At 38.5% G+C, this 27,323-nt stretch overlaps 1 protein-coding gene across 1 annotated transcript in view; it reads left to right on the plus strand.

The window, feature by feature from the left end:
- The window catches only part of fbxl17 (F-box and leucine-rich repeat protein 17), a 243,518-nt gene that overhangs the window by 159,288 nt on the left and 56,907 nt on the right, over window positions 1-27,323 (plus strand). The window contains exon 9 of the mRNA XM_088008801.1: window positions 5,834-5,910. Within this exon, the coding sequence (XP_087864927.1) occupies window positions 5,834-5,910 (77 nt within the window). The remainder of the gene's footprint in view (window positions 1-5,833; window positions 5,911-27,323) is intronic.

Here is a 27,323-nt window from a genome sequence, read left to right on the forward strand (position 1 = left end):
TCTTCTGGGGTATTGGATATTTTTTATATGAATTTATATTAGTACAATGAAAAAGTTTTTTTTTTTTTCTTTTTTGCACAGAAGATTCCAGCAACTCAAAGTTGCACATGTCCTGGGGAAGTGAAAGCCCTGCTCCCTTTACACCTGCATATCGATTTATGGGTGGTATAAAGAAAATTTACAGCAAGAATGATTTTGCAAGAGCTTCGTCCGCAGAAGTATAAACCGTCTTGTCTCGCTCTCTTCCTCCTGTGCTGCTCCGCCCTTCCATTTCATTAAGCAGAGACAGACAGCCAAGTCTGAAGTCTTCTGTGTCACAACCGCTGCCTCCTACTCATGCTTTTATGTTTTCAACCTCTTGCTACACTTTCAAAAGCTTTTCTTCATATATTCCACGCTTACTTTTTTTTTTTTCTTTTTCACACTCTTCATTCGAAAAATCATCCATTTTTATTCCCCTGCCCCTTTTGTGTGGCCAGACAGCCGTGTAATTGTGGACCGTGTGAGGAGACGGGATGAGAGGGGGCCTGTGTTGGTCGGCGTTGCGCAAGCGTACCTACCTACAGTTCTCCTCCCAGCCACCTCTTTGTTCTTGCACCATTGTGATGGCCTAGCTAAAGCAAAACGCTACACATGTTGCTTGGCTGCAAGACCGTCTGCAGCCTTTGTGATAAATATGGAACTCTGTTTCTCTCAAGTATTGTTACTATTCGTCCCCTTTGCCGCCTGTCTGCTTGGATACCTCTGACTGTGCTGCATAAAAGAAGATTAGCTTCACCTCTGAGAGACGCATGCATGCATTCACAAAAGCACGCACAACACACAGCGTGCACACACAAACACAAGGCTTTCCTTGTCACGTTGTCCCTCCGTTCCTGTCCCGGGTGCTTTTATATTGCTTCGCTGCAGATACTTTTCAATTTGCCTGTATGTGGACACAATGACTGGACTGGGCATGCTCCAACAGCATGCTCTATGGATAATCTTCTAAAACAAACCAAAATTAAAATTCTGGACATATATTTCATCATTATTCATATAACACAATGTGGCGTTGGCGTGGTGAAAGGAGAGGGGTTTCTATTAAACAAACATCCCTGTTTTGTGGGGAAAATAATCACAACAAAAACAATTTAGATCAATTGGATCTTGGAATGACAGTGATCATCGTAAGCAGAGGAAATGAGAGGACTACATATCACACTACACAACTCTGAAACAAGCGTACTGGCTGTTAAACTGGCAACACTGTACAACCATAGCAATATCCGCAAAGGAGAAGTTAGTTTTGATCAGACAGTGAGGAAAGATTAAGATCCCTGACTGCTTGATTTTGTCAGGATTTAACCTCAGATTGCACAAGAAGACAAAGACATGTGATTGCAGACCAAGACAAGAGTCAAAATATTTAATTTTAGAAAAGAAAAAAAAAACATGGGACATAAGACTCAGATGGAATAAGGCGATACAGCATCAGCAATATGTTTTTCTAATAACTGCACAGCAAAAAACAAACAAAAAAAACAACACTTTAAACAGTAAATCAAGTTCAACATCAATAAAATCAATAATCTAGGCGTTTAGAACAATAATAATACATGTTTTACCCTCTCTAGATTAATTCACTTCTTTATTTTTATCCCAATTTGAATTTAGGGTTCACTTCTTTTGTAGGCAGCATTAGTTATCTGCCAAAGAACTGAATAGAGCCAAAAAAAAAACACACACAAAAAAACGGTCCAGTAATGTGAATTGAATAATTGGATTTGGTCTGAAATTTTCATAAAGTGTAAGTGAAATTATTTTTGTCGTATGATAAATCATAGACACAAAGAAATAAAAGTTGAAAAGATCTGAGCTGAGTAAAAGGAGTAACAGCTTTATTGCTGAACCTCCAGCTGTTGGTGTCAGCAGTGCGGTGACAGTAAACCACACGCTGACCCTTGATGAGCCTTGCTGTCTTTAGTTGTCTTTCCAATCCTGGCCTCTGGTTACAGTAATGCATTTTGTTGCAATGAAAAGGGGTTTATTGTCATTAAACTAGGAAAAATGGCCATAAGCTGCACATGAGAAAGCTACATAACTAAATCAGAATGTTCTCTCCGGGCTTTTTTTTTATTAGAGATTTTGTGTCTGTGGTAAACTTCTCAGCCTTGTCACTTGTCATCATCATTTACCCCTTGTGTTGCACCAATTTCTTGTTCTTTTTAAATTGTTGTTCTCTTTCCTCAACTCTCTAAATTTTAAAAGTAATTATCGCTAATAGTCTTGAAATGGACATTTTCTTTTTCTTTCTTTATAGCACACCTGCTCCTCTTTTTCACGGCAGATTTTTCTGTCACTTTATCAGCCCCCCTCCTGTCCTGCCTTTCTTTCTAATCCTTCATCCAGCATGCCTCAATCCCTGGTTCTACTGTTTCTGCCCTTTCCTTTTCCTTAATGGAGCTAACACTAAATAAATAATCTATAGACTTTTGTCATAACTCCATAAGAAATCAGGTATTTTTCTTCAAAGGACGAAAGCAAGATTATTTCAGGGTTTTAGAAGCCAAATTTGGTATTTATTGCATGCCACAAGTCCAAAGAAGAAAACCAAGACGCACTGAAGTATGAAATATGACAAATCCAGTGTGACCAAAACACATAAAGTGTTTATGTATTTAAAAATAACAAATCACGTCATTTGTAGTCATGTATATAGTAAATGACTTGTACTTGTACGGTTCTTAATCTAGTTTTTATCACCCCTTTTATCACCCCTACACATTTTACTCTACGCTCAGTAATTCACCAATTAAGCTACGTTGTAGCCACAGCTGTTCTGGTACAGTCTACAGAAGCGAAGCTGCCATTACACACTTTATCAAGAAAGTGTTGAGATCAAAACCTGAATAAATCCAACATGCAGTAAAGACTATACAAACCAAACTGACCCCGTTTAAAAATATTATTACTCCTTTTGCTATAACACATTTTCTCTTCTTCTTTTCACCTTCCTCTCGCCACACTGGTAGATTTTACTGAAGCTTAGCACCGGTAAAGTGGCCTAACATAGAAATGGTGAGGATGCACTCCAGATTCAACTTGGGCTTTTGTTAGACGCTGCGTACGTCATTGAAAGTGATCAGATCTCTAATTTATGTCGGTTAAACCTTTTGGGGTTCACGTTCTTGAATCGTGACGTCTTTTCATGTGGCGCTCACCAAGCCTCAGCTGCCAGCCCCCCACACCTCTTTTCCATCGTTCCCATTTCCCTCTGCTCCACCCTCATCTCCTTTTTCCTCCCTTCTTTTGCGCCGTAAGTCTCCTGTGATGCATCCGCCCTGATTCTATATAGAGATTCCTACTCACTGTGCTTCCTGCTGTAGTTGCTCTCAGTCTCTCCCTGCTCCCTCCTTCATTCATTGATGTCTGATCTAATTGCTTTTGCTCTCACCCTGGGGACCTGGGCGCAGTGTAACAAGCTCCCAGAGGATGCGCTCCGCCTTCGTCGCAGCATCCCTGTATCGCTGCTTTCTTTTTTATCTGTTTCCTCACTGGCTCTTCCCAGGGCATTCATTCATTAGCAGTTCTAATGCTCCAGCCTCAGGACACTCGGCATGATATTGTGATCCTCGAGGCTTAACTCAATCTAATCTAAGGCTGGCTGTGGCTCAAGGCTGGACCAGGAATGACCAATTGCAACAAGTCCTCTTTTCTATTTGGACTGGAGCCTTTTTTTTATTTATTTTTTTTAATATGATCCAGTGGGGGGCGACAGATGGAGAATAGGAAGGTTTAGTTTGGAAAAAGATTCGGACAGAAAAATAAATAAGAAGAGGTGGGAGAGAGAAGTGACAAAGTGGAAAAAGGACAACCTGATAACACGGAGAGGCTCGCAGGACCGCTGGAAGGAAAAATGTGATAGAAAAGGCAAACTAAGAGATGCAGTCCAGTGAGCTAAAGCAGACAGGCCGGGGCACATTTTAACAACTTCGGCTGCATTCAGTCACTTGGATTTTTTTTTCTGCGTTACACCGCACATTTCAACTTTTCTGTCACTTGCGTTTCTTCCTTCTTGATCCTTTAGTGTGATATATCACACCTCAAGTGACATCCGTGTATTGTACCACTTTAAGTGAATCCTGGGGCAAAAACCACCCACAAAAAAACAAAAAATAAAACTCACCAATCAGACTTACCAGAAGTTTTGTCACACAGAATTCCCTAGTTGATCTGAATCCTATTTTCGCGTGTGTTTGCTAGAGAGAGACAATGCAGGATAAACAGCATGAAAGAAACAAAAGCCCACAAACTCTCACAGTTGTTTGAGCTCGGTTCGGCGTAAGCCAGCTGTTTTGGAGCAAATCTAACCTCAACTGTCAGTTTTCTGCTGCATCCCAGAACAACGTCCCACAAGAAATACTTAAAAATTGTTTCCATGTTTCCCCTTGACATGGAGCTCATAGGCAGCAGAGAGCCAAACACCCCGAGAGCCACGCAGCATGCCTGCGTGTGTTCCTGTCTTTCTGTATCGTTAATTTTCATGGTACAACACCAGCGATGAGATCAAAACGGTTTCTCCTGAAGGTTAATGGGTCAAATGCAAAGATCAAAATCTAGTTGTTGCATGCACTCCTCTCATTACAGGCATTTAAAGAGAATCATTTGATACAGATACTCTGATCTTGCCTTCAGGCCTCCCCTGCGTATCCTTCCTCTCTCACACATGCACACACGCGCTGCTGGTCCTCTGGGCCCAGGCAGTGGGATGAATCCAGATATACCTCTTTGAAGTGAGCAAGCCTGCAAAGCCGTAGATGTGTGTGCGTACTCATGCGCACAACAATCCTGCTTTGTTGGTGCTTGCTTCTTTCATCAGACCAGGTGTTTAATTATTAATGTATGGTAAAATAGATGAAGGCAGAATGTGCGAGCAGATTTGACCCTGCGGCTGTACTGTTTAACCTTTATGCCGGTGTAATCCCGCTTGCAAAGAAGTGTGTTCCTCAACGGGAGAACTTCTCAACGTGAATGTTCCCTGCAAAACTATCTATGTTTTCTCATCTCACAAACTTGAGATTATTGACACAGAGGATTTTTTTTTTAATTGTAAATCCTTGTCAGTCTGATACCCCTAAATAAAATCCTTCAAAGCTGAAAAGACATTAGAAAAAACCAGGAGGCCTATAATTCATGAGGAGCTGGAGCGATCTACAGCTTAGGTGGGAGAATGTGTTGACACAATAACTGTTAGATCCTCCTCAAATATCATCTGTATGGAAGGCCACATTTGAAAGGTATCCTTGCAGTTTGATACAAGACTTTTAGGAGACGCATCATGCATAAAGAAAAAGTTGCTCGGCTCAGTTGAAACCAAAATAAATCTGTTTGGCCTGCATACCAAAACGTTTGAGACAGACGGCTCAGATTGGAAATCACCTTAAATGTAAAGTGAAGCATGGCAGCATCATACTGTACAGATGTTTGTTTTTAAGCCAGGAGATTATGTGAAGATGGATGTAGTGAAATACAGCCCAATCAGAAAACATTTAAATTTAAAGGCTGCAAAATACTTCAAACTGGGACCTTCACCTTCCAGCGGGACAAAGGAGTAATTGGTTTAGCTCAAGTAACAATCATGAGATTGAATGGCGATGCCATTTCTGAAAAATGGTGGTTGTGACTTTTCTGTCGCAGTGAATGGCAGAAATGTTCTTGCAGGCAAACCGAGTATGAGCAGCCTTATTCTCATTATCGGAAGTGAAATCTGCCAATCAGAGATGCATACAGATAAAACACACACACTTGAGGTGGTATTTTAAACATTTGCTGCGTTTCTGTGTCTCTGCAGGTGTGTGGAAATCATCGCCAAGGAAGGCAGGAGTCTGAAGGAGCTCTATCTGGTGTCTTGTAAAATCACAGACCACGGTAGGAGACTTTTTGTTGCAGTCAACCTCCAACGTTATAATCATAACCATCATTGCCCACATTCTCAACAGTGCAGTCATTTGGCTTTTATGGTTCGGCTCTTATGAGACTTGCAAACAGTAAAAACATAATGAAAAGTTTCACACAGAAGGAAGTAATGCCTCTTATTGCCGCTCATAGCGTAGATGAGCATCTTGGTATTGACGTTTACCTTCCAGGAAATAGTTTTTGAATGAAACTGGCAGAATGACTCATTTTAGTCGCAGATGCGATGGCTTCTGAACTCTAAGGCAGAATTTTGCAGCACAGAATCACTACTGCTCCAGGCAGGATTTCTTTGCATTTGCTTCTGTTTGTGGATTAGAGGTGTTTGCATTGTCTGACAGAAGATATACATGTTTTTTCCCCCTCTTTGCAACACTCGCGCTGGCAGCTTGTATATCCCCCTAGCATCCTCTTCTCTTTTCATTGTGTTTACACTACCTTTGCTCCTCTGCTTGATGCCATTCAGCCATATGTCTTGCTGAATATTCAAGCCTTTCATCAGATGCAGCACAATACACAGTTGGAGTTCTTCAGTGCTGAAGAATTAGGAGCACACTGCTGACTATTACAGCATGCGTGAAATATGTGGTTCTTTGTGCAGTAATATTAATCTGTTCAGCTGTGGAAATGTGCACTCTACAAATTCTACAACACTGTGAAGCCAGCTGTTGTTTTTGGTACCTACCTTACTTTAAGAAATCTTAGAATCTTATCTTTTCCAGGTCAAAATACCCTTTGTATCTATCATACTTTAATTCAACTCTAGTTGAATTAGTTTTAGCCTTTTTGCCATGAGAGTGCACTACAAAAGGATTGTGAGTGTGAATTGTTTGCAGTTGTTGGAATGCTGATTTCTTTTAAAAGAACATGGCTGAGATGATGTCCATGATACAAATGGAGAGACTTCGGAAAGGCTCTAAAGACGCTTTCTCATGTTACTGGACTCCCTTCTTGGAACACTTTTCGAAGACCAGACTAAGCTGATCAAACCCTTCTATGGTCTCTCCCCTCTGTCGCCCCCCTATGTATGTGTACCCTTGTATGTGACTATGTATATGTGTTGTGTGGGTATATATGTCAACCGCAATGTTTTATGCTTTGACCTGTGCATCTGGGCTTTGTTCTGTCTAACTGTATGTTCTAAACCTTGAAAACTTAAAATAAAATGTATAAAAAAAAAAGAACATGGCTGAAACGACACTGTAGGTTTGTTACGTTGCCTTTAATTGAACCACAAGAGGTCTGTGTCCTACATCATGTAAGATTGGGTGCATATCTAAGTAAAAGCAATAAAAACGGGCAGCCATTTTAAAGAACCACAGTGGTATATATTACTAAATAATGTGTTATATAAAATTTGCCTATTAGTCAAGTCTCTTTCAGTTTACTTTTCTCTCAAAGTTTCAACATCTCCAGCCATTTGTTTCTCTCTCTGACCTTCATTACCTTTGGACGGACTCGCGGCTGCTCTGCGTCTTTTTACATTCGCTATGCTAATTGTGTTTTTCTCTTTTCTACGAAAACTATTTCAAGTCGGACTCTAATTGTGTCAAGTTTCCCCCAGGATGTTTTGAGTTTGTCATGTGTGTTGCACAGAGTAAGCTCTAAAGAGTTTCCTTCTTGATGAGCTGCAGTGTTGTTGGAAACTTCCCTGAGTTACACCAACATTTAGCACCTTGACCTCTCTGAACCAGCGCTTTAACTGTGCCTCCAAGAGTATAACGTGTTGTGTGGGTGTGTTTTTTGCTGGAGTTTGATTAATGACTTAAAGATCCCTGAAGTACATTACAGCAGGAATGTACACAACCACCTCCTTACACATCCTCATTTGTTTGAGCGTCTCTGGTCACTTTGACCATGATGAATTGCTGATATCTGATCTTCTTCCTTTGCTAATGACCCCTTTGGCCCTCTCTGGCCACTGATTGGGTTGGAATCTGTTTGTGCTTGTGTGTATGCTTGTCCTTCAAGAATAAAGATGTCTTCTGGTTGAGCTCTATGCTCCAACTCATTGATTGGTTGGTTTCCTGCTTCTGCTTCTGCTAAATTAAATAACAGAAATGAGATTTTACATCTGCCTCACTGGCCCATGTTTTTTTCCGCCCATCTCCTGTGGTAATTATTTTTATTAATGGCCTCTCTGAGTGCATTTGAGATGTCCGCAAGCCTCTTATGTTTGAGTGTTCTGTTTTTTTCGTGTTTTTTTTTTTCTTTTTCTTTTTTTTTTGTTTTGCTTCCAGAATTTACTTCTCTGCCTTTTTTATAAGCACCATTAGGACAGATAGACATCAGAAAATGCAGATTTTAAAAGATGGAGCCAGCATCGATATTATGTTTCTTTCTATGGATTGTTTTCAAGAATTATTGTATTTAAGACAGGAATTGCAAGTGGAAAAAGTAGAGAATGGAGCCCTTGTGTAAGCAGTGCTGTAAAAGACAAAATAGCGTACGCTGAACACTTTAATCATGTGAGTAACACCATTTACCCATTTGTGTTACACGACCATTGGTAACACTAATGAGATTTTGCACAACATCTACTATGTAGGCCCAGCTGTAGACATAGATGGCCTTTATTGGGTCATGGAGAGGTCCTCTAGGCTGCATCAAGAACTATGTGATTTCTATCTCATAAGATGGAGTGTTAGAGCTCTACTTTTGTTTTGAGCATGCACAAAACTTTTCTAATGAGATTTTGGTGGTTCTTTATCAAGCTGTGGACATTTCGGATGCACTGATTAAAATGGTGGCATCTGTGGTAAGTGAGTAAGCAGATTTTCTTGGTGTTCAGACAGTTTTAAGGTGGACTGTCCATACTTGCCTGTTGCAGTCTATAGTGGAAGCATGGATACACCAGGGTGGGAGTGTGGAAGTGGAAGTCATTGTCAAGCTTTATGGCACCAGTCTTTGTTTGTTTTCAAGAGTCAAAACTAAAACAATCCATGCTCTAAAAAGAACAAACTCTTTCACAGCGCTCAAACCTGTTGCAGATACAAACCAGCATACAGTGTGCTAGACATGGAACCGGGTTCCTGACGAGAAGCACATTATACTTTAGATTGTGCTAGCAGGTTTCTGCTCATCAGAGGACAATTGTTACTTTGATTGAAAACTAATGTGTATTTCTTACACTGTCAGAAAGAATTCCTGCATTGAATTTAGCAGAAAGCAGAGGAAAGGGGAAGGAGTAAAAAGCGAAATCAGTTGCTTATGGTTTATAATTTTACAATACTCAGAGCATGACTCACAAGCTACTTCAGGCTTTATAGATTCAGTGTATTCCGCTCCTAGTGATCAGTAAAACAAACACATTGAAAATGTTGCCTGGACAATTTCCTGACCGCTCTCTTTGAGGTACGCACACGAAACACAACGTCTGGTTAAAGTGACGAACCACAGATGGCGCGCGTCGGTGGACTGTGCAGAAACCCCTTTCACCTGCATCTTTTCTTGATGTTTATAAACCAACAAAAATACTGATAATATGTCTCCTCCACCACAAAACTGAAAGTCTGGAGGAGGCGCAGAAACCTCTCATACATGGAGAAGTTATGGTAATTCTGCAGAAGCATCCGAGAAACCAGAAAAAGAGTAGGGAAACGCCTAGATGATGTTTTTGTGACACTACTGAGGTCTTCCAAGTTTGTAATGATCCAGCAAAATATAAACATTTTTGAAGATCCTCTGGGTGTGAAGGGGCTCTTAGAGCTCATATGTGAGATTGTAAGAGTTGGTGCTTCTATAAGGCTCAAGATGAGGAGACTACCTTTTATCCAAACCCTTTAAACAGCTTTTATTGTTGACATTGTGACAAGAAAATGAGGACTGACCACGACAGTCGTACTGTGTCCAACCTTTCTAATATCACGGTCAGGTCATTGTTTCATTTCTTCAAATTAAGCTTGAGCCTCACTGGCTCCTTTTTTTTTTTGGCTGCCTGGGTGAAAACAAAATCTTGTAACTGCACCTATTGTGTGGATGGATGATTGGTCAACTACAGATGAACCATGAACCAGTCAACATGATAGCATCTAAATGCTATCATTTAGGAATATGTGTGCAAGGAGGTTCTGCCATGAAGGCACACTTCTAATTTATTCTTCAAAGGGAAGGTCTGTGAGGGCAATAAGTTTATTAATTAATGAACTTCTAGCAGGAGTGCTACTTTTATCTTGTCACCTTTAATACTGAATACTGGTGACCAGGCTGCTTCTAACATGTATTATGAAGGGAAATGTTAGAAAGTGGGAACACAGCACAAAAGTGCACACAATATGCAGTCAAATCTCAACAAGGTGTCATTATCTTATCATGGATAGGATTTTAAGCATAAGGAAACTCCATATTTTCAAACTAAAATACAATTGGATATTGTTGTTAATTGCTAATATGTAAAATAAGGCCTGTTTAGTTTAACAATGCTTGCTGAAAGTTACAAGGAGTGATTCACTTCACTCTATAAAGTAGTTGGAGTCAACAAGGTGCATGAATCCTGAATCGTTATTATAGAATGTATTCAGTTTCACCCTTTGACCAAATGTTATTTAGAAAATTCAAGTAATTTCTCTAAAAGTGAACACTTGAGTGCCGGGACCTCTTTAGTTTAAGAACGTCCTTATGTACACTCACTCATCACTCTCGTGGCTGCAAATACACTCTCCAACGCATACAGAACATATTTCACTTCCATATTACAGTGATTAGTTTTATCTAAAGATATTCAGGTTTGCAAAAACAAAAGTTTAATGTTCCCTTAGATTATTAAAACCATTTAAAAAAGAAGTACCATTTAAATCTTATTTTATCTCCCATGAAGCTAAAACCAGCTATCTGCACTATACAAATAGCTTATTTTCGGAGTGTCTCTGTTGAATGGATGGTGGTATCGCGGGTTGTTTCTCTGGCAGAGATAACAGAATCACTATAACATTGAAAACTGATCCCGATGAGAAAACTCTCTCACCTGCTCTGCTGCTGTTAATCAGATCTCTTTACCACCGTTTTCCTCCTCAGTGACCAGCCCGCTCTGCATCCTGATAGACGGTGATGCACCCTGGTCTCCTTTCACTCTCGCTCCAGTTGTCTGTTAGCCTCCTTTTGTTCTCAGCGCGTGATTTGCATTAACATGAATCCATTTGCTTCTGCATTCTGTGTATGTGTGTATCTGGCTGCCCTTATCTTGTCACCCGGAGCCCACCTGCTTTATCCAGATACAAAAACAGAGACCTTGGTGCTGCTGCTCCTTACATATGGAAATCCTCCTCCTTCACCCACACAGCCCTGCATGATCCTTTGCATTCTTAGTCCTCGCCTCCTGTGTACATTTTCGAAATGCAAGACCCAGTGAAACACCTGAGGGAGATTTTGTGCCGACGAGAGAGGAAGGAAAGTGAAAGCTTTACTCTGCTTTTGGAGGACTTTAAGCAGAGCTGTGATATATTAGCAAAGTTGGAAGATTTATTTTAGGGCTCAGGATAGATTTAAGTAAACCTCTTTTTCCCCTTTCTGACATGTACAATGTTTCGGTGCTAATGTATTTAACATTTCCAACTCTTGAGTCTGCAGTTCTTCATACATTTTTAAAGTATATATTAATGTGTATTTTATGTTCTCTCTTTTTTTTTTTTGGTAGTTATAAAAATGTGAGGTGGGGGGAGATCTCCATACAGAAATGCAACAAATGCTTGCTGTATTGTTGGGATGCATCAATAAAAAATAAAAAAAAAACAGCAGCTTTGATTAGAGCACGGTTTGAAATTACAGCAAAACAATTACATCTTCTTTATAAAAAGGAAAAAAAATATTCAGGGATATATTCATGTTAATTATTTTTATGGCACAAAGTCAGAGTTTGCTAGGAACGACTAAAAAACCTTCTTACATGTAGAAAAGTTGGTGACACAGCTGTTGTGGCATTTATCACACGCTCAATTTTCAAGATGCATAAAGAAAGGAGCTGATAAGTGGTTATGCACTGAGCGATGATCGGCTACTCATAATTCAAAAATCCAATCTTTTACCAATCAGTGAATGTGCCACACTTTACTATCTGCAGTTCATTCAATTCAAGAGAGCGTGAGAGAGCAAGACATTCAGGAGATTTGCTTGAGAATGTGAGGCAGGTAAAAGGAAGTCTCAATAAATTACTGCAATGGTCTATTTTTTTATTTTTTTTTGTATCCTTCTGAGCTTTCAAATTGTCAGGAAACATAGGATTTGAATTTGCTTATTGTGTGTTACATCATGGATAAGGACGTTGTAGGAACTGTGTTGTGTGCCAACAGCAGATTATCCTGCCGCTCAGAATAACAAACAAGAATAGTTGATCATGAAAGTTGAACATAATCGACCTCAAAACTTTTCTTTTTTTATTTCTTTCTGTTTGGTGAGGCAAAGTTGCAAAGCTGGTGTTTTTGTAGATACACCATTATGTACAGAACTTTCTTTTCTTCCTCATTGTGATTATTATTATTATTATTATTTTTTTTTTTTTTACAAAAAATCAAACTGCTTGAATGATTGTAGAGCTACTTTATTGTTTTAACAGATGAAAAAATAATCACTGGCCTGCGGGTACTTGAAATGAGAAAGTTTGGCCAAAATTCTGAGATCAAGAGTTTCAAAGACCTTTTAGTTCATATTAATTTTACATACATCAATTTCATTATCTTCAGCGAGGTGATTTTCATTCCAAAGACCTTACACAACAATATTTTATGCCATAAAGATAATACAACTTCTATATAATATCAAAAATCTTTGAAAAAGAAATAAAAAGTCTCAACGATGTTTACCCTAATAAAATTAAAAAAAACAAAAACTAACAGCGACAGCCCATCATCCAGACTGCTGTGATTGTCTTGTGTAATTTTATAAGAAGGATTGAGCCCCTCAGATTGTGCATTTTATTGTTTTGTCCATCTGTATTTACCCATCTGTGAGCTTGTGGGATTATTGCTGTCATTCAATTTTCAGCGTCCGATTCTTTTATTTGATCACCAACTTCACAGCTCTCATGTGGTCAACACAAATCTGCATGTCCCCCCTGCCGCACACATGCATATTTCTGCCGCCTGCCTTCCTTCCCGTTCCAAGACCGAACCCCCTTTCCTTCTCTTCTCCTCTTTAGTACCTCTTTCTTTTTCATCTCAAAGCTCTTGCTTTTATTGTATGTTGCTTTTACTCTAAACGCACTGAACATTGATTGATGAGGCTTCCATGCCTCTCCCCTTCAGCCAAACTGTAGGAATGAAGTATGCCTGTGAGTGCATCTTGACTTAAGTGTGTCTCTTTCCTTGTTTAGATCCCTTTCTGTGGGTTGTTGTGTATTCACACTAATGTTCCTTGCCGCTGGGGAAAATTGATACACAGTTACTCCCTGAAGTATCATATTGCTTTTTATAAGGTAAGGTTACTTAGCATAAAAGCAGCTGCAACAGCACAATAACTACCTTACAGACAATGAATGTGACATGTGATTATTATGGTCCCTTACATAGTCTGATGAGGCCATCAGAATACGCTCTAACCTCAAGAGTCACTGTGCTTGCTTTTAACCTTAAGGCACTGCTCCGTTTTTATTATTCTGTATTGTTTGTAGGACAGATGTTCATGTCAGAAGCTTTAGCACAATATCATTTAATGCCCTCGATAAGGACCAGCGCGCTATCTGTAAAATGTCACACCATGCTGGAATAGTAGCTTTAACGAAAAGCGATGAGGACTAAAATTAGATTATCACTTTCTGCATTTATGTGTTACATAAACAAGTGTTAGCCTGGACATCTCTATACCTTTTTGGTCTTTGTCACATCTCCATTTCTCTTCAAGCGCCCGCCCCGCCTCCCTGCCCCCAGTGTTCTCGCATATAATGGAATGTAAATGTAGATAGTGTAATAGCTTGTTTGTTATTACACTATCGCTGTTTGCCACTCAGAGGATAAATAAGGAGGCTGCAGTTCATTAAAATGCACAGAGCGGGACAGCAGATTTATGTGGACTGCTGAAGAGAGCAAGTCTGTAGAAGGCCTTTGTCTTTTGGAAACGATTTTAGTGCTGTTCAAGATGAGGGAGTGCAGGGAGTTTAGTTCAGATTATTTTATTTGTCAATTTTTGGCCAAACGTGTGTTTCCACTTCAGAAACATTTTGCTGAAATTGGTATCATTTTATGCCTCCCTCTGCTTCCACTAGGTCTGCCAGGTCAAAGCAGATTACGGGGTAGACTTTCAACTCAGACATCTGCTCTGGTGTTGAGGCAGAACTTTATTGTAATTAGTCTGAACCTTCCAGGTAGAGGTAGCGCATTATAAGTAATTCAGATTGCTTTCAATACTCCATTATTATATTTTAATTTCATTTTAACGCTTATGTTATATCACAAACCTGTGCTTTTGGATATCTGTAGAGGCATCCTCCAATCAAAGTAATATTTTAGGGTTTTAAAATCATTTTTGTTTTAAGCTCTAGTGGCCTTTATTTAACAGTAAATGTGCAGGACATGGGGAGGAGAAGGAAGGAGAAGACCTGCAGCAAATGGCCCAAGACTGGGAATCAAACCCAGGACAGCCACGTCGCGGGCTACAGCCGGGGTGTGTGTGTGTGTGTGTGCTCTACCAGCTGAGCAACCCAGTGCTCCCAACTTAAACAGTGTGTTAGAATGATTTACATGATTACATGATTGAGGCACACATAAAAACATCTCCAACCCTTCCAACGTTCTGGATTAAAAGATTTATAGCCTTAACCAAAGAGGTGTGTGTGCGTGCGCGTGTGTGTGCAATGATCATAATTTATTAGGCATTTACATATTTCGTCAGAATGTGGAGTGATTTTAATTTGGTTGCAGTGTCATTGCCGTAAAAACAGAAAGCTGAGGTTAATGTTTGAGGCTTGAGAACACCGAGTTATTATGCCAATCCAAACTCCTGTTTATCTCTCCTCTGCTGCAAATAAACCTGCGTTAGTGACATGTATAAAAAAAAAAGTTGCTACAGTAATCTGTTTTAATAGGGTTTAGGCTGACTATCAATAACTTTCACTCCAATTGAGTGAAAATGGTTTGAAAGAGTGGATAGTTTGTGATCTTTTTTTTCTTTGCCTTTTACTCTTAGAACAAAATAAATCTCAAATGGGATCTAAATAGTTATTCCTAACTATACATTAATTCTACTAAGCAGCAACTTAAACATCTGGCAAACAGCAAGGTGTCAATACAAAAACAAAGCTCTTGTATTAGAATGCAAAGGCACAAAATCATTACATCTGTTCATAAAGCAAGAGAAATAAAAGGCAGTACACTATTTTTCAGTTTTACTGTTAACATGTCAGGACATGGCAAATATATAGAAGAATATCAAAGTACAGCTTCATTTATTTGTACACACGAATATCATAAAACAGAGGGTACAATGGAACATTTTTTTAAAATAATTTCCAGAAATAAGCAAAAATTCCCAGTGCACAGACTATACCACCACCGCTTTAATTAAAAATTAAGAAGATAAATTGGAGCCAGGTGCCGCTAATCAAATACACTTGATTAACCAATCATCAGCGAGTGTGATTGCATCTGTAAAAACAAAAGAATTGGCAATTTTCTGCTCTAGGGCACCCAGGTGTATATGAGCACAATGCCAAGGAGGAGCGTCTTTAGTCTTTGAGAAGTCATGGTTGGTCACTATTATTTTGGAAGACTTTACTAGGCTGTTTCTGAACCTTTTTGAAGCATGGTCATTCTACAGTAAGAAACATTATAGCTTCTAATGTCCCTTGGTGTGGACATCTTAGTAATCTTGTAATACAATATGATTATCATTACAAAAAGAAACAAACAAACTCTGCAGCCAGTGTGTGAAATCTTAAAGTGTAAGCAGGACAGATAAAAAAAAAAAAAAAAAAAAAAAAAACGCATCTCAGTAAGTACAGCTAAGCCCAAAGCATTGTCAAATTTAGACTTAAAATTAATTGTGTTCAACCAATAAGTTTGTTTCTGTTAGGCAAAGAGATCTCCAAAAAATGGAATAAAACACATCATCATTTGAATACAAAATGGCATGTTGAAAATAATTTGTAACCTTCAATCAATCAATCATATCGTCCCTGTAATACAAATATTGCTACAAACTCTATATCATTGCAGATGTCAATGTTTTCATTTCATATCTTAAATGCTAAAGCATGCAAGCATCACAAGTGTGCAAGAGAGCAACCCACGGAAAATCTACCTGACCTCAATTTCATTAAGTACAACAATAAAACCAGAAAAGTCCAAACCCGTAAGTCACTTCTGTCATTATCATTGTGACCCTTATGACCAATATGCCAGTAACGCACAAAAAGCATTCTCCAGAAAAGTTTATAAGGCGTGTGTTTACAGTTTGAGGCGTATTGGAGATGGTGAGTTTGAGCAGCATAAGTGTAACATATGCTGTAAAACGCTGGACACAGAAAGGGCAAAGGCTCATATACTGTTATTATCTCAGCAAATCAATGATAGTGCCGGAGCCCTGAGGGACGACACAAAATAATATGGCGAGCTTGTAGCTGGACTGCAGAGTTATCACACTCATTCTGAAGCATGATGACATGAACTCGAGGTAAAAATCGTCAGCTATTATGCCCATTTTTATTTATTACATCAAACTAAACCTTTGTAGAGAAATTGCCAAAGAAAATAAAAAATATAGAAGGCCATCTAATTTATTACTTTATCTAAACGAATGCCCAAAACTGTAAAGAGATCATAAATGTTCCTTTTGCAGTTTCTGAAGAATGTATTCGCTTACAGGACAGGATTCATTTGTCTGAAATCATTTGGAGCATTCCTAAATTTAACGGCAAGCTGGGATTTGATAAAATCAGTAGTTTTTACTGATGTTGCTATTAAGTAAATATCATAGTTTCATTGTGTATTGACAAACTTGCAGAAATATTTTTCTTGCTTTATAAACTCAAAAACGTTTGCTTTGTGCATCATGAGGTTTGTGTTTCAGTTGCTCAGAGAAATGTCTTTGATACTCCGACAGCAGTGAATGTTGCAGCTTCCTCTGAAAGTCGTCGCAATAAAAATGTACATTTATAGTAACAACACTTATTTGTTAGATCAGGGAACACTAAGCATGATCTACAATAAAGTCATGAACCCCAAAATAGGTGGTAATTTCAAAGAATTTCAAAAGCTGGCCAGATTTAGTGGGATCTGGAATTGGTTTATGCAGGAACCCAATCCTGATCATTTAAAAATGTTTTGATTATGACCCTGAGCAAATAATCGTGATCGAGTAGGGAAATTCTTACCAAGGACTTCAGTTCACATAATTACTGCAAACCTGTTAACTGAGGCAGGTTTGAGAGGCGAAGTAGACACTGGGCAGGTCACCAGTCCATCGCAGTCCACATAATCTTGAAATTTATTTATTGCTCACCATTAGTTGAAAACTCTGACCAAAGCAGCCACAGAAACAACAACCCGTTTCCTTATGTTTAGCAAAAAAAAAAAAAAAATTGCTTCAAATGTCAGAGCTTGTTTAATACTTAAACATTTATAAGAAAAAGAGAATAAATAAAGATTTTTTTTCCTCCGTAAAAGTGTTTCCTTGGCTCCAGACATGGAAACTGCAAATCATCTTGTCTTCGTTTATAACTAATAACCACTTTCCCTTTTTCTGTGAGTTTGGAAAGTTCATCAGATGATATGTAGGAAACCTGAGAGGGTGACAGGTGAATGTGGGGGGGGGGAGCAAAGACAGCTTAAAAGGTTTGGATTTGAACCTATGCAGAGGTTCCTAACTGCTTGATCGCTGCTCAAGTACATAAATACATCCATAGGGTTCCACTCTGCAGATTCTTTATAGTGTTGAGATTTCCATTTCCTTACATCAGCCTGTGGTGGTATTTACAGATAGGAGAGCAGTGCAAAGAAGCAGAAATTGAATTAGTTTCCATATATTGTCCTCCCCTCCTCTTTTTGCCACTAAGCCCTGTGGTCTATCCACTGTTTGCCTTATAGGGGAGAAAAGTGAGTGAGTGGGGAGGGGGAAGCAGCGAAGGCTTCAGGCTTATATGCTTTCCACCATTTTACTTGTGCCACACTTTTTCCTCTCTCTGGGTACGGACTAACACACAAACCTCACTTTGAGGATTACAGCCAGGCGAGCCTCGATCACAATTACACACACAGTCGCTACACATTTATTATAAGATGCACTTTAGAGCTTGCTAATATCCTCTTCCACTTACACTATCATATTACAGCTCGCACACATTGGCTTAACTTTTGGGAAATGATACTCGTGCCTCTGCTATTTCAGGCTTAACCGCGAAGAAGAATGTTTGTAATGACTTCAGTGTGTGTGTTTATCTTTATTTAAAGACATATTTGTGTGCCTGGCTGTGTTTATAAATGTGTGTGAGCTTGTCCAGCAGCAATGTACGCGCTTGCAGGTAAGAAGCAGCTCTGGTAACAACAGGCCCCGTTTGTGTTTATGGAGTTTTTATAAAAATGGATCAATTTGCTCAATCTCTTTCTCACTCCTACAATCTCTTCCTCTTTCTCTCAGGGTTGTAGTTGGTAATAACGGCATGCTTTAAGTGCGCCTCTGGGACTCAATAACACCAAGCTGTGGAAGTGTGATCAAGATGTCCCTGTTATTGCTGGCTATAAGGCATTTGTTTGTAAAAGTGAGACATTGCATTTTCCTACTTTTCTTATTAGTTCCATTGCATGTCTCTGAACATGACAGGTCTTTCTCCAGAGACACCATCACATGCACTGTGCCACCGCCTCAGAGTAGCACCGCTGCAGCCCATGGACAGGTGTAAACTGTTCAGCATCCCTTTTCTCCCGGTGGTTGTCTCATTTTATTTTCATGTGCATCACCGCCCTCAGTTTCTCGTGGCATCTTGTTCTCCCAAGCTGTCCCTCTCTACTTATCTCTCTCAGGTGTGAATGGAGCTGTCCTCCAGGTTAAGAAGGTGCTGATGTATGATGGAGATCAGATCTGGGAGTGTTTAATAGTTTAAATACCCAGCTATAGTTAGCTTGGGTTCCTCAGGGCGATTCTGGCTCACTGTCAGTGGCGCCTCATGCCCCTTCTGACACAACCAGGCACATGTCTACGCCATGTCATGTTTGGCATATAAAGCAAATTGCAATTGCCTTTAAATAATTAGAGAAAGCCCATATAGTTTCCAGATGCCTGAAGGTGTGCATTCATTTGTTCAAACAATTGTAAGCAAATATAAACGCCACACAAACATGTAGCCATGTTCAGGAAGGAGACAGAGTCCAGAAAGGAAAACATTTTGGTGTGAAATTTGTGCATCAATCCCAGGACGAAGTAAAAAACTTGAAAAGATGGTGGCTGAAGTTGGTAAGAGATCATCAGTGTCCACATTGGTTGATGTGGGTACAACTGGGTCTTCCAACTGTATACTACAACCGTAAGCATTCAACAAACTAGTCATAAAGGGTCCTCTGAACAACAAAGTGGCCACAAAGTGGAGTAGCCAACACAAAGTCCTGTGCTCAGCCCAATAAAAACATTGTGGTCAGAGCTGAAAAGGTGTGTGAGCAAAAACTGACTTAGTTGCACCACTTTAGTCAGGAGAAATGGGCCAAAATGGGCAGGATGCCTAAAATGTTTGACACAAATCTTAGTTTAAAATCCATTTCTACCAAATACATTAGTGAACATTTCTGTCATGATTCTGGGATTCAGTTAATAAATGTCATTATCATTGTCCAAGCTTGCCAAAAATGGAAAAACTTCAGCGTTATGTCTTTTTGATGCTGTAGTGTATTTAAATATTTTGGTTTAGCAGTAAATGGGTTGTCATAGTAGCGCTTTAAATGAAGAACAAATCTGAAAATTCAAGCAGTTTTTATTGGCATACACATAATCTTTTATGACAGTGAATTAAATATTACTTTGTGGTACTAATACAAAGGTCAGATAAGACAATAGAAACCATAATTGCCCTCATTCAGTTTTTCATTTTGCGCGTTTTAATCGTAACTATTCATAAATAATACAAAAAGTAGTTTATTTTTTAATATTTATAATGAAATTCTATTTTTTTTTCAAGCAAAGCATATTTCTGTAGTCTATTTTATTAACCATGACTTGCCGGTTCTCTTTAGCCAAGTTTATCTAGTCAGTCATACCACTACTTTGGGCCCAACCCCAAAAAAGTCATGCCAACTTAGTAACAACATGTTGTTTACGGCTTCAGTTAAACTTTTAATCACAAACTTTCTGACATGAAGGTCATTCGCTCCCTCATTCTTCCACATCTGTATATTCGAGAGATAAAGCTGCTGCTAATCCCTTGCAAGGTCAGTGCTTGTATTGGATGATTATCCCCCACTGTTTATTCATACTTCCTGCTGATGTCATTTCCTCCTGCTGGCTATGACCTTTGACCTGTCATTTACCTCCTATTGTTGCTTTGGTTTATTCCAGCATGATGACCACGCTCCAAGAGAACATCCCTGTCTTTATCTCTGTAGGATTCCAGCTTACATGAAGGTTACTGGAGTATCTAAATGCAAAATCTGTTTGTACTTAAAAGTCACTTTTTATTCCTAATATTTATTATGCTTTCTGTGCTTTTGATTTACTCCTTTTGTCACCGTCTTCATTTTTCTGTCTTTTTGTGCTGCTTTTTTCCTTGTTTGTTGGAAGCCATCATAATTTATAGCGTATTGGTCATGTTTAAATCGTTTTATTTCTTGTCTCCTAAATGTGGTTCAGCAATAGCTCTGGCAAGCAGCCACAGTGTCACACGGGTTGCTGGCTCTTTCCCCCCATCGTTTGATCGATGGCACCGATGAAGCAAAGGTAACTCGTTTGTGTGCATGTACAGGATTATAAGATAAAAGGCATACGAAAATGCTCTTTAAACATAAAAGACAGTGGGAAGTTGCAGTCTTGGCACCATTATCATTCATTACCAAACAGCATATGTGTCTCATTCAGAGTGCGTCTGTCTTTTATTTTGTTTAGGTTCTGTTTGAGATCACTTAACTGGCAACAAGGTCGATGCTTTCACCTTTTACGCCAAAACCTTCCATGATTTGAGACAGCTCTTTTAAAAATATTCTCATTGTTTCAGTTCTGGAAAAATCCTTTTTGTAATGCATGTAAAGTCCTCGAGACCCAACTTCTATGTTCGGTGCTAAGTTCTACTTCCACATCATTATCCACACACTTTTGCACCATGATCTGAATAATATATTTAATTAATTTAGTCTCTGAAAAGCTGTGGCCTTTGGTGAGTATGTCTGGCCTCTAATTATTTTCTGTAAATTCTGTTTTTAGTAAAGAAAGTGAGGTTTGGATTAAAAGCTTTCCATCTAAATTTCCCAAACTCTGGCTAATAACTTTCTTAAAGGCTCGATACGTTCTTCCAACTTATTTATTTTTCTGTAAAATGTCTCCTGGCTCTCATACATTTCTGATAAAATAAATGAATGTTTTTAATTACTTGTTTAAAACAAATCAAACACACTATTTCAGATAACTTGAGGCTAATAGTTGAATAGCTCTGATTTATGAGTTTAGGTTAATGAATAGAGGAGAAAAAAAAACAGGTTAAAGTGTTAAATCACCTGAGGGTGAGATAAAATAAATGATTAACTACATTAATCTAGCGAAACATAATTGAAATTTTCAAATGTCCTATCAGGACATATTGCTACAAGACATGGCATGTGTTGCCATCAGCATACTTGGTGATGCACAAGGATTTTACGTTTTCAGTGCAAAATCATTTGTACTGAAAATGATTTTTTTTCTTGTTTCACTCTTCTCCTTGTTTTCTGTTTCACAAGAAGTTTATTGTGCTTGAAATCTTAGGCATATATTAAGCTTTTTTCATATTTTATAGACAGTATGAAATATGAATAAATCACTATCCGCCTTGACGTAGTGTTTCCAAGTGGGAAAGTGCAATTTTCTCATACAAAAAGAGTTGTATGAGTAATTCATGCTAAAGCAGAAAGCACTTCGAATGCAGTTTTAAATGAAGTCATAGTAAATAAAAATACCTGATGTAGTCAGTAACTGATTGGTTGGTTATTCTTTGAGTTAAACAAAACATGTGACAGTAATTAGCTTACTCGACTTCACCATAACTGTCTCCTTGTACTCTGCACTATTATTTCATGGGTCAGCCTGGCCATGTCTTGTTTTGTCTCCTCATCCTCGTCTTGTTTCGCTCTTCTCCTTGTTTTCTGTTTATCTGCCTGTGCTGTAAGGCTGCATGCACACAACAGCACTAATCAGATGTGTACCTGTGGAGAATAGTTTGTCAGATCAGTGTGTGACCTGAACATAGGAAGGATTAGCAGAAGGGAAGCGCATTGTACTTTAAGCCCTCAATTATATGCCTGACGCCCAAATACAGGAAGGAGACACAAAGAATGTGTGTGTATTTGATAAGTATGTATTAGTGTAGTTTTAAACTGTTTCGGTCTGTGTTTAACTATCTGTGTGCTTCTTGTAATTTTTGCTTAATAGAAAGTGATTGCTGAGCACTGCATAGAAATAGTACAGAGTGAGTGCTTTTTGCAAATTTTAAAAGAACAAATATCAATTTTCTACCAAAGAGAGAACTACGTGTGGATATGTCTTTATTCTCCTCTACACTTCATGATAACTTTCTATCTCCAAGTTTGTAAAAATAAATTCATAAGGTGCCTAATGGTTGAGCCAACTGACCTAAAACACTTAATAAGGAAACATAATCTGAGAAAATCCTGAGATTCAGAGCCTAGGAAAAGTATTCACCCTCTCAGATGCTTTGCATTGCTTTTACACATTAATAATCAACAAAATGTGACCTTTGAGAAAAGACAAACTCCAAAAAATGCTTTAAAAATAATCAAAGTGAACAACGATTTCTACAAAATAATGAAAAACAGAAATATGTAAGTGATTACATACATAATCACCATTTTTGATTGACTTGATTCAACAGAGGTCAAGCCAGTTAGTGCTGGTATTCTCACACTCGGTGGAATATAGATCACCTGAATGCAGTCGGCGTGTCTTCAGTGATTGTGGAATAAAGATACCCGTATCTGGAAGGATCAATCATTGGTTAATCGGAATTTCCGGCTACCATTACAGCATGATGACAAAAAAGACGCTCCAAGCAAATCAGAAAAAAAGGTTATTTAAAAGTATAAGTCAGGAGATGAGTACAAAAAAATCTCTAAGCCATTGAACATTTTCTTGAGTTCAGTTAAAGGCATCATGAAGACATGTTAGGAACATGTCTGTCCTCACAAGCTGAGTGGCTGTGCAAGGAGACTTGAGACTGAGGCAACCAGCACACCCATAAGGATAATGAAGATGAAACAACCTTTTGTCAAAAAGCCACACTTTGTTAATCATGATTGATTTGTAAAAGCCTGAGGTCTGAGGGGTTGAATACTTTTTATAGTCATTCCAAATACAGTGCTTTTGCATCTCTTTGAGCACAGGCACGTCTTCTGATGTAAAATAAGAGAACATCCCAACAGCAGGAGACAGAAGCTGAAGTTAGTCACTGTTAATTTAAAAATGCTTTTTGAAAGGACATAGCAATCATGAGAAAAATTACAGCTGATTGAATTCCTGGTTAATCATATTATTCTGAAGCCATGTGTGTTCCGGTTAATGAGTGCCTTTATTTTTTTTCTTATAATTATCAATCAGTGTACAAAATATAATCTTCCCAAAAACTAAGTAACCATTTAATCTGTTTGATTTGCAGGTATCTGCTTTGCTAGGTACACTTCCAAATCACACCAACAATCCCCTAAAACTGCATCATGCAAATACTGCTTTTAAATTATGTTGATGTACACAGAGAATGTTTGAGGTTGATTTTATTTCCTCTTAACAATAATCTGTGACAAACAAGCTCAATCCACAAGGCCCAACGAAAGCATCGGTGATTCCCAGAGATTCTTTGTCATCGGATTGACTGGTTATGGCCGTGAATATCATGTGAGTTATCTTAATGCGACGGCTGGGGAAACTTTACTAAACCTGCTCTTAGCTAAAGAGCATAATGTGCCTGGGACGGGGGAGCAATGTAGATACAAGCCTTTCCCACTTCTCTTTCAAGGATATTCTAGGCTTAAGGCAAAGCTTTGTGGCATCGGGCCCACAGAGACACCAGAGTGGAATCAGATGAAGAATGAAAAGGTGAGCTCAGGAGAGCAAACAGCAAATTGTGTTTGAACATTTCTGCTTCTGAGGTTCACTGCTTCAAGGCTGCCTTCCTCTTTAAATAGAATATTCATCTGTTCTGTTGTCCTGTAGATGCATCTAACCTTTAGCTAAAAAAAATCACAATGCAACTCAACCTTGCTTTTCCTTGTTGTGATGCAACCTGCGTCACCTGTAGCCAAACTTTATGTATTACTAACAATACAAAACCACTGCTGACTTCCAACATTTGACTGTTACTAATATTTTCTTACTAGTAATTAAAGCTGACAAATAATACATTGTAAATATAGAAAAACAAACAAAAAATAAGTTTATTACTTGTGCTTGAAATCTTAGGCATATATTAAGCTTATTTCATATTTTAGAGACAGTATGAAATATAAATAAATCACTATCCACCTTGACGTAGTGTTTCCAAGTGGAAAAGTGCAATTTTCTCATATAAAAAGAGTTGTATGAGTAATGCATGCTAAAGCAGAAAACACTTGGAACTGACGGTGATGACTCCGTATTGGCATTGTCTTGGACTCCGTCCCTGTTTTTGGCTGGAGATGGAAAACAAATTGATTTCTAAATAAAAATATCTCTCTAATAAGTATAAGTTGAATGCATATGAGGCAGCTTATTGGAGAGTCGGGGACACAGAAGCTGTGTTTACATTGCACAGTTCTTTGATTGTATTGAAGCCGTGGGGACGTTCTCTGGTCTGTAACTAGTAGAGAGGACAGGTTCATCATCACCCACCCACAGCAATCTCTCTGTTACCACTTCTAGCTCCATGATCATGAAAAAATTTGAATTTTGGAATTTAAAGGGAGCAACAATGCAAAATTTAGGGAAGACAACACAACACATTTCATCTCACAGCCACACCCAATAGCTTAAGCAAAGAGTCAGTGGAGAACAAAGTTATCTTTGTTTTGTTTTACTGTGGTGAGGGATGGGCTAGAGAACTTAAAACTGTATTATATTTTGTGGTGTTTAATGTGGTAATGCTAGAAATGACAGTGAAATATGTACAACTTCTTTGCAGTCCTTCTTTACGCAACTGCGTGGCAGTAACTTGATGTCTCTGCAGTCACCCCTCCCCCCCCTCAAATGCAAATGTCACTTCTAAAAATGTACTCCTTGTAAGACAGGCAACCACTGGACACACCAGTTACATAAAGAGGCGCAATTTTATCCTTTGACTGCACACAGTAGCTGCATTTTATAATATTTTATATTAATTTACTGATAATTATAATTGGACCAACAGTGTAGAAAATTGTAAAAGTAGCAATCCTGACAACACTGTCAATTTCAGGGTTTTTAGATGACACTAATTGGACTTTATCAGTGCAAAAATCTACATTCTTATCACATATGATCAATATCCATCACTACTGTTCATAAAGAAATGTTTATGATGAGGCCATCTCATTTAATCTTTTTATGTCAAAACAATTGTATTTATTTAAATATTTTAACCTTTTTTTAACCTGGAAGTTACCATTGAAATTAAGAACTTCTTTTTCAAGAAGTTTTTCTTTTTCACTGCACGGCTTCCTTATAAGAAATTATCTGGGAACGCAGCTGTTTATAAAAGTGGGTTTGCTTATGGTTGCTGGCATCAGAGTACCAATGCTGCTCAGTATCGGAGCCGAAATACATCTGAATAGTCAGGGTTTTCTTTATTTGTGGTCCTTCACATCTGCAGTGATTTACAGTCAGATTAGGTTTACCACAGACCCCTGAAGTTCCTCCGTAGGGTGCCGGGTAGCTCCTCCAAGCTACTGCGCTCAGACAATGTTTCGACACACTGCCTCCTCCATACTTAATAATTATTACTTTAATTCCTTACTGTTCTAAAATGTAAGCTGCAAGGATGCTGGGGTTTTCAAGCTTTCATCTGTGTCCTCAATTGTCTCTTGCTTGCTTCTCACATTTTGTTTGTATATAGCTCTCAGTTTTACTCATGAAAATATATTTTCATATTTTAGACATGCTGATCTTAGGATGGCTTATCATCATCAGTTGGTTTATATTCTCCTTCTTCTTCTTGTTCTTTTTAAAAAAAATTATTTTCATTCTGATGACTTATTAAACCATGATCACGGCTTCAGATTTATACCAGCACTTAGTGACACAAATTGAGGTATTTCATTCATTTTCTTTTTTTTAAAGAATTGTAATTTCAAAAACAATACTTGCAAGCATCTTAAATGGCACAGAGTTAAAAAAATAAAAGAAAATCTCAACACATTTTGAAGATGTTTTAGAGCTCTAAGTTAAAAGTTATAAGTTTCCCATAAGGAGACACTGACAGCAGGGACTGGTTCAAATACTGTACGGGTTGGATTTTGTACGTTTGTTTTCGTCTTTGATTCGCATAGCGCTCTCTAAAAACCTGTCACACTCTGTTTATGTTCTCCTTGTCAAAATTGTGCCTGACTGCTCTGATACTGAAAGGTCCTTTTGGGTGTCTAGGTTTAGTTAACCCTTCAAGTGATCTGCTTAAACAGCAGCCTATATTACACAAAGACAGCCTTTCAAGCCCTCGGGTTGGCAGGAAACCAACTATTACAAGGTCAACACTGCCCTTATTACTTGTTATTAGACTGTATTATACCTCATTGGAGATTTTTACATAAACACACACCCACATACGCAGGTTCACTGAGGTATAGGCTCAGCAAAACGGCAGCTGGGCTTCTGACTCATGCGGGTAGTCAAACCCTGGGGAGCTCAGGTATACATCAGTTTTTATGTTTACTGTTTGGCAATCGTCTGTGGCATTTTCCCTGGCAGTTTATGTGATGGAAATAATGCTTATTGAGTAAAATTTTATGTTTGTACATTAAAGCTTTAGAAACATAGGTGGAAATATAGAGTATGCAGAGTCACTTGGTTTTGGATGCTTTTCTGCAAAACAGCTTATTTAAAAAAATTTATTGTGAATATAAACTTTGCCTCTTAGATTGCTTTGCATATAACTGAAAGGCTATTAATTACTTGAAGTCGTTCCTGTCTCTGTGATTCAAACCGCTCTCAGGCAGTGAATCTAAGTGGAAAGACTGAAAATGTGTCTATATTATAGCTTCAGATGCTCTCTGGCTTCATGTTTCTCTTCTGAGTAGTCAGTTGGTGCTGGTATCTGACTG

This window comes from Poecilia mexicana, unplaced genomic scaffold (assembly GCF_051168715.1).
Source record: "Poecilia mexicana isolate PSO_F unplaced genomic scaffold, ASM5116871v1 scaffold_9, whole genome shotgun sequence".
In the NCBI taxonomy this organism is placed as follows: Eukaryota; Metazoa; Chordata; class Actinopteri; order Cyprinodontiformes; family Poeciliidae; genus Poecilia; species Poecilia mexicana.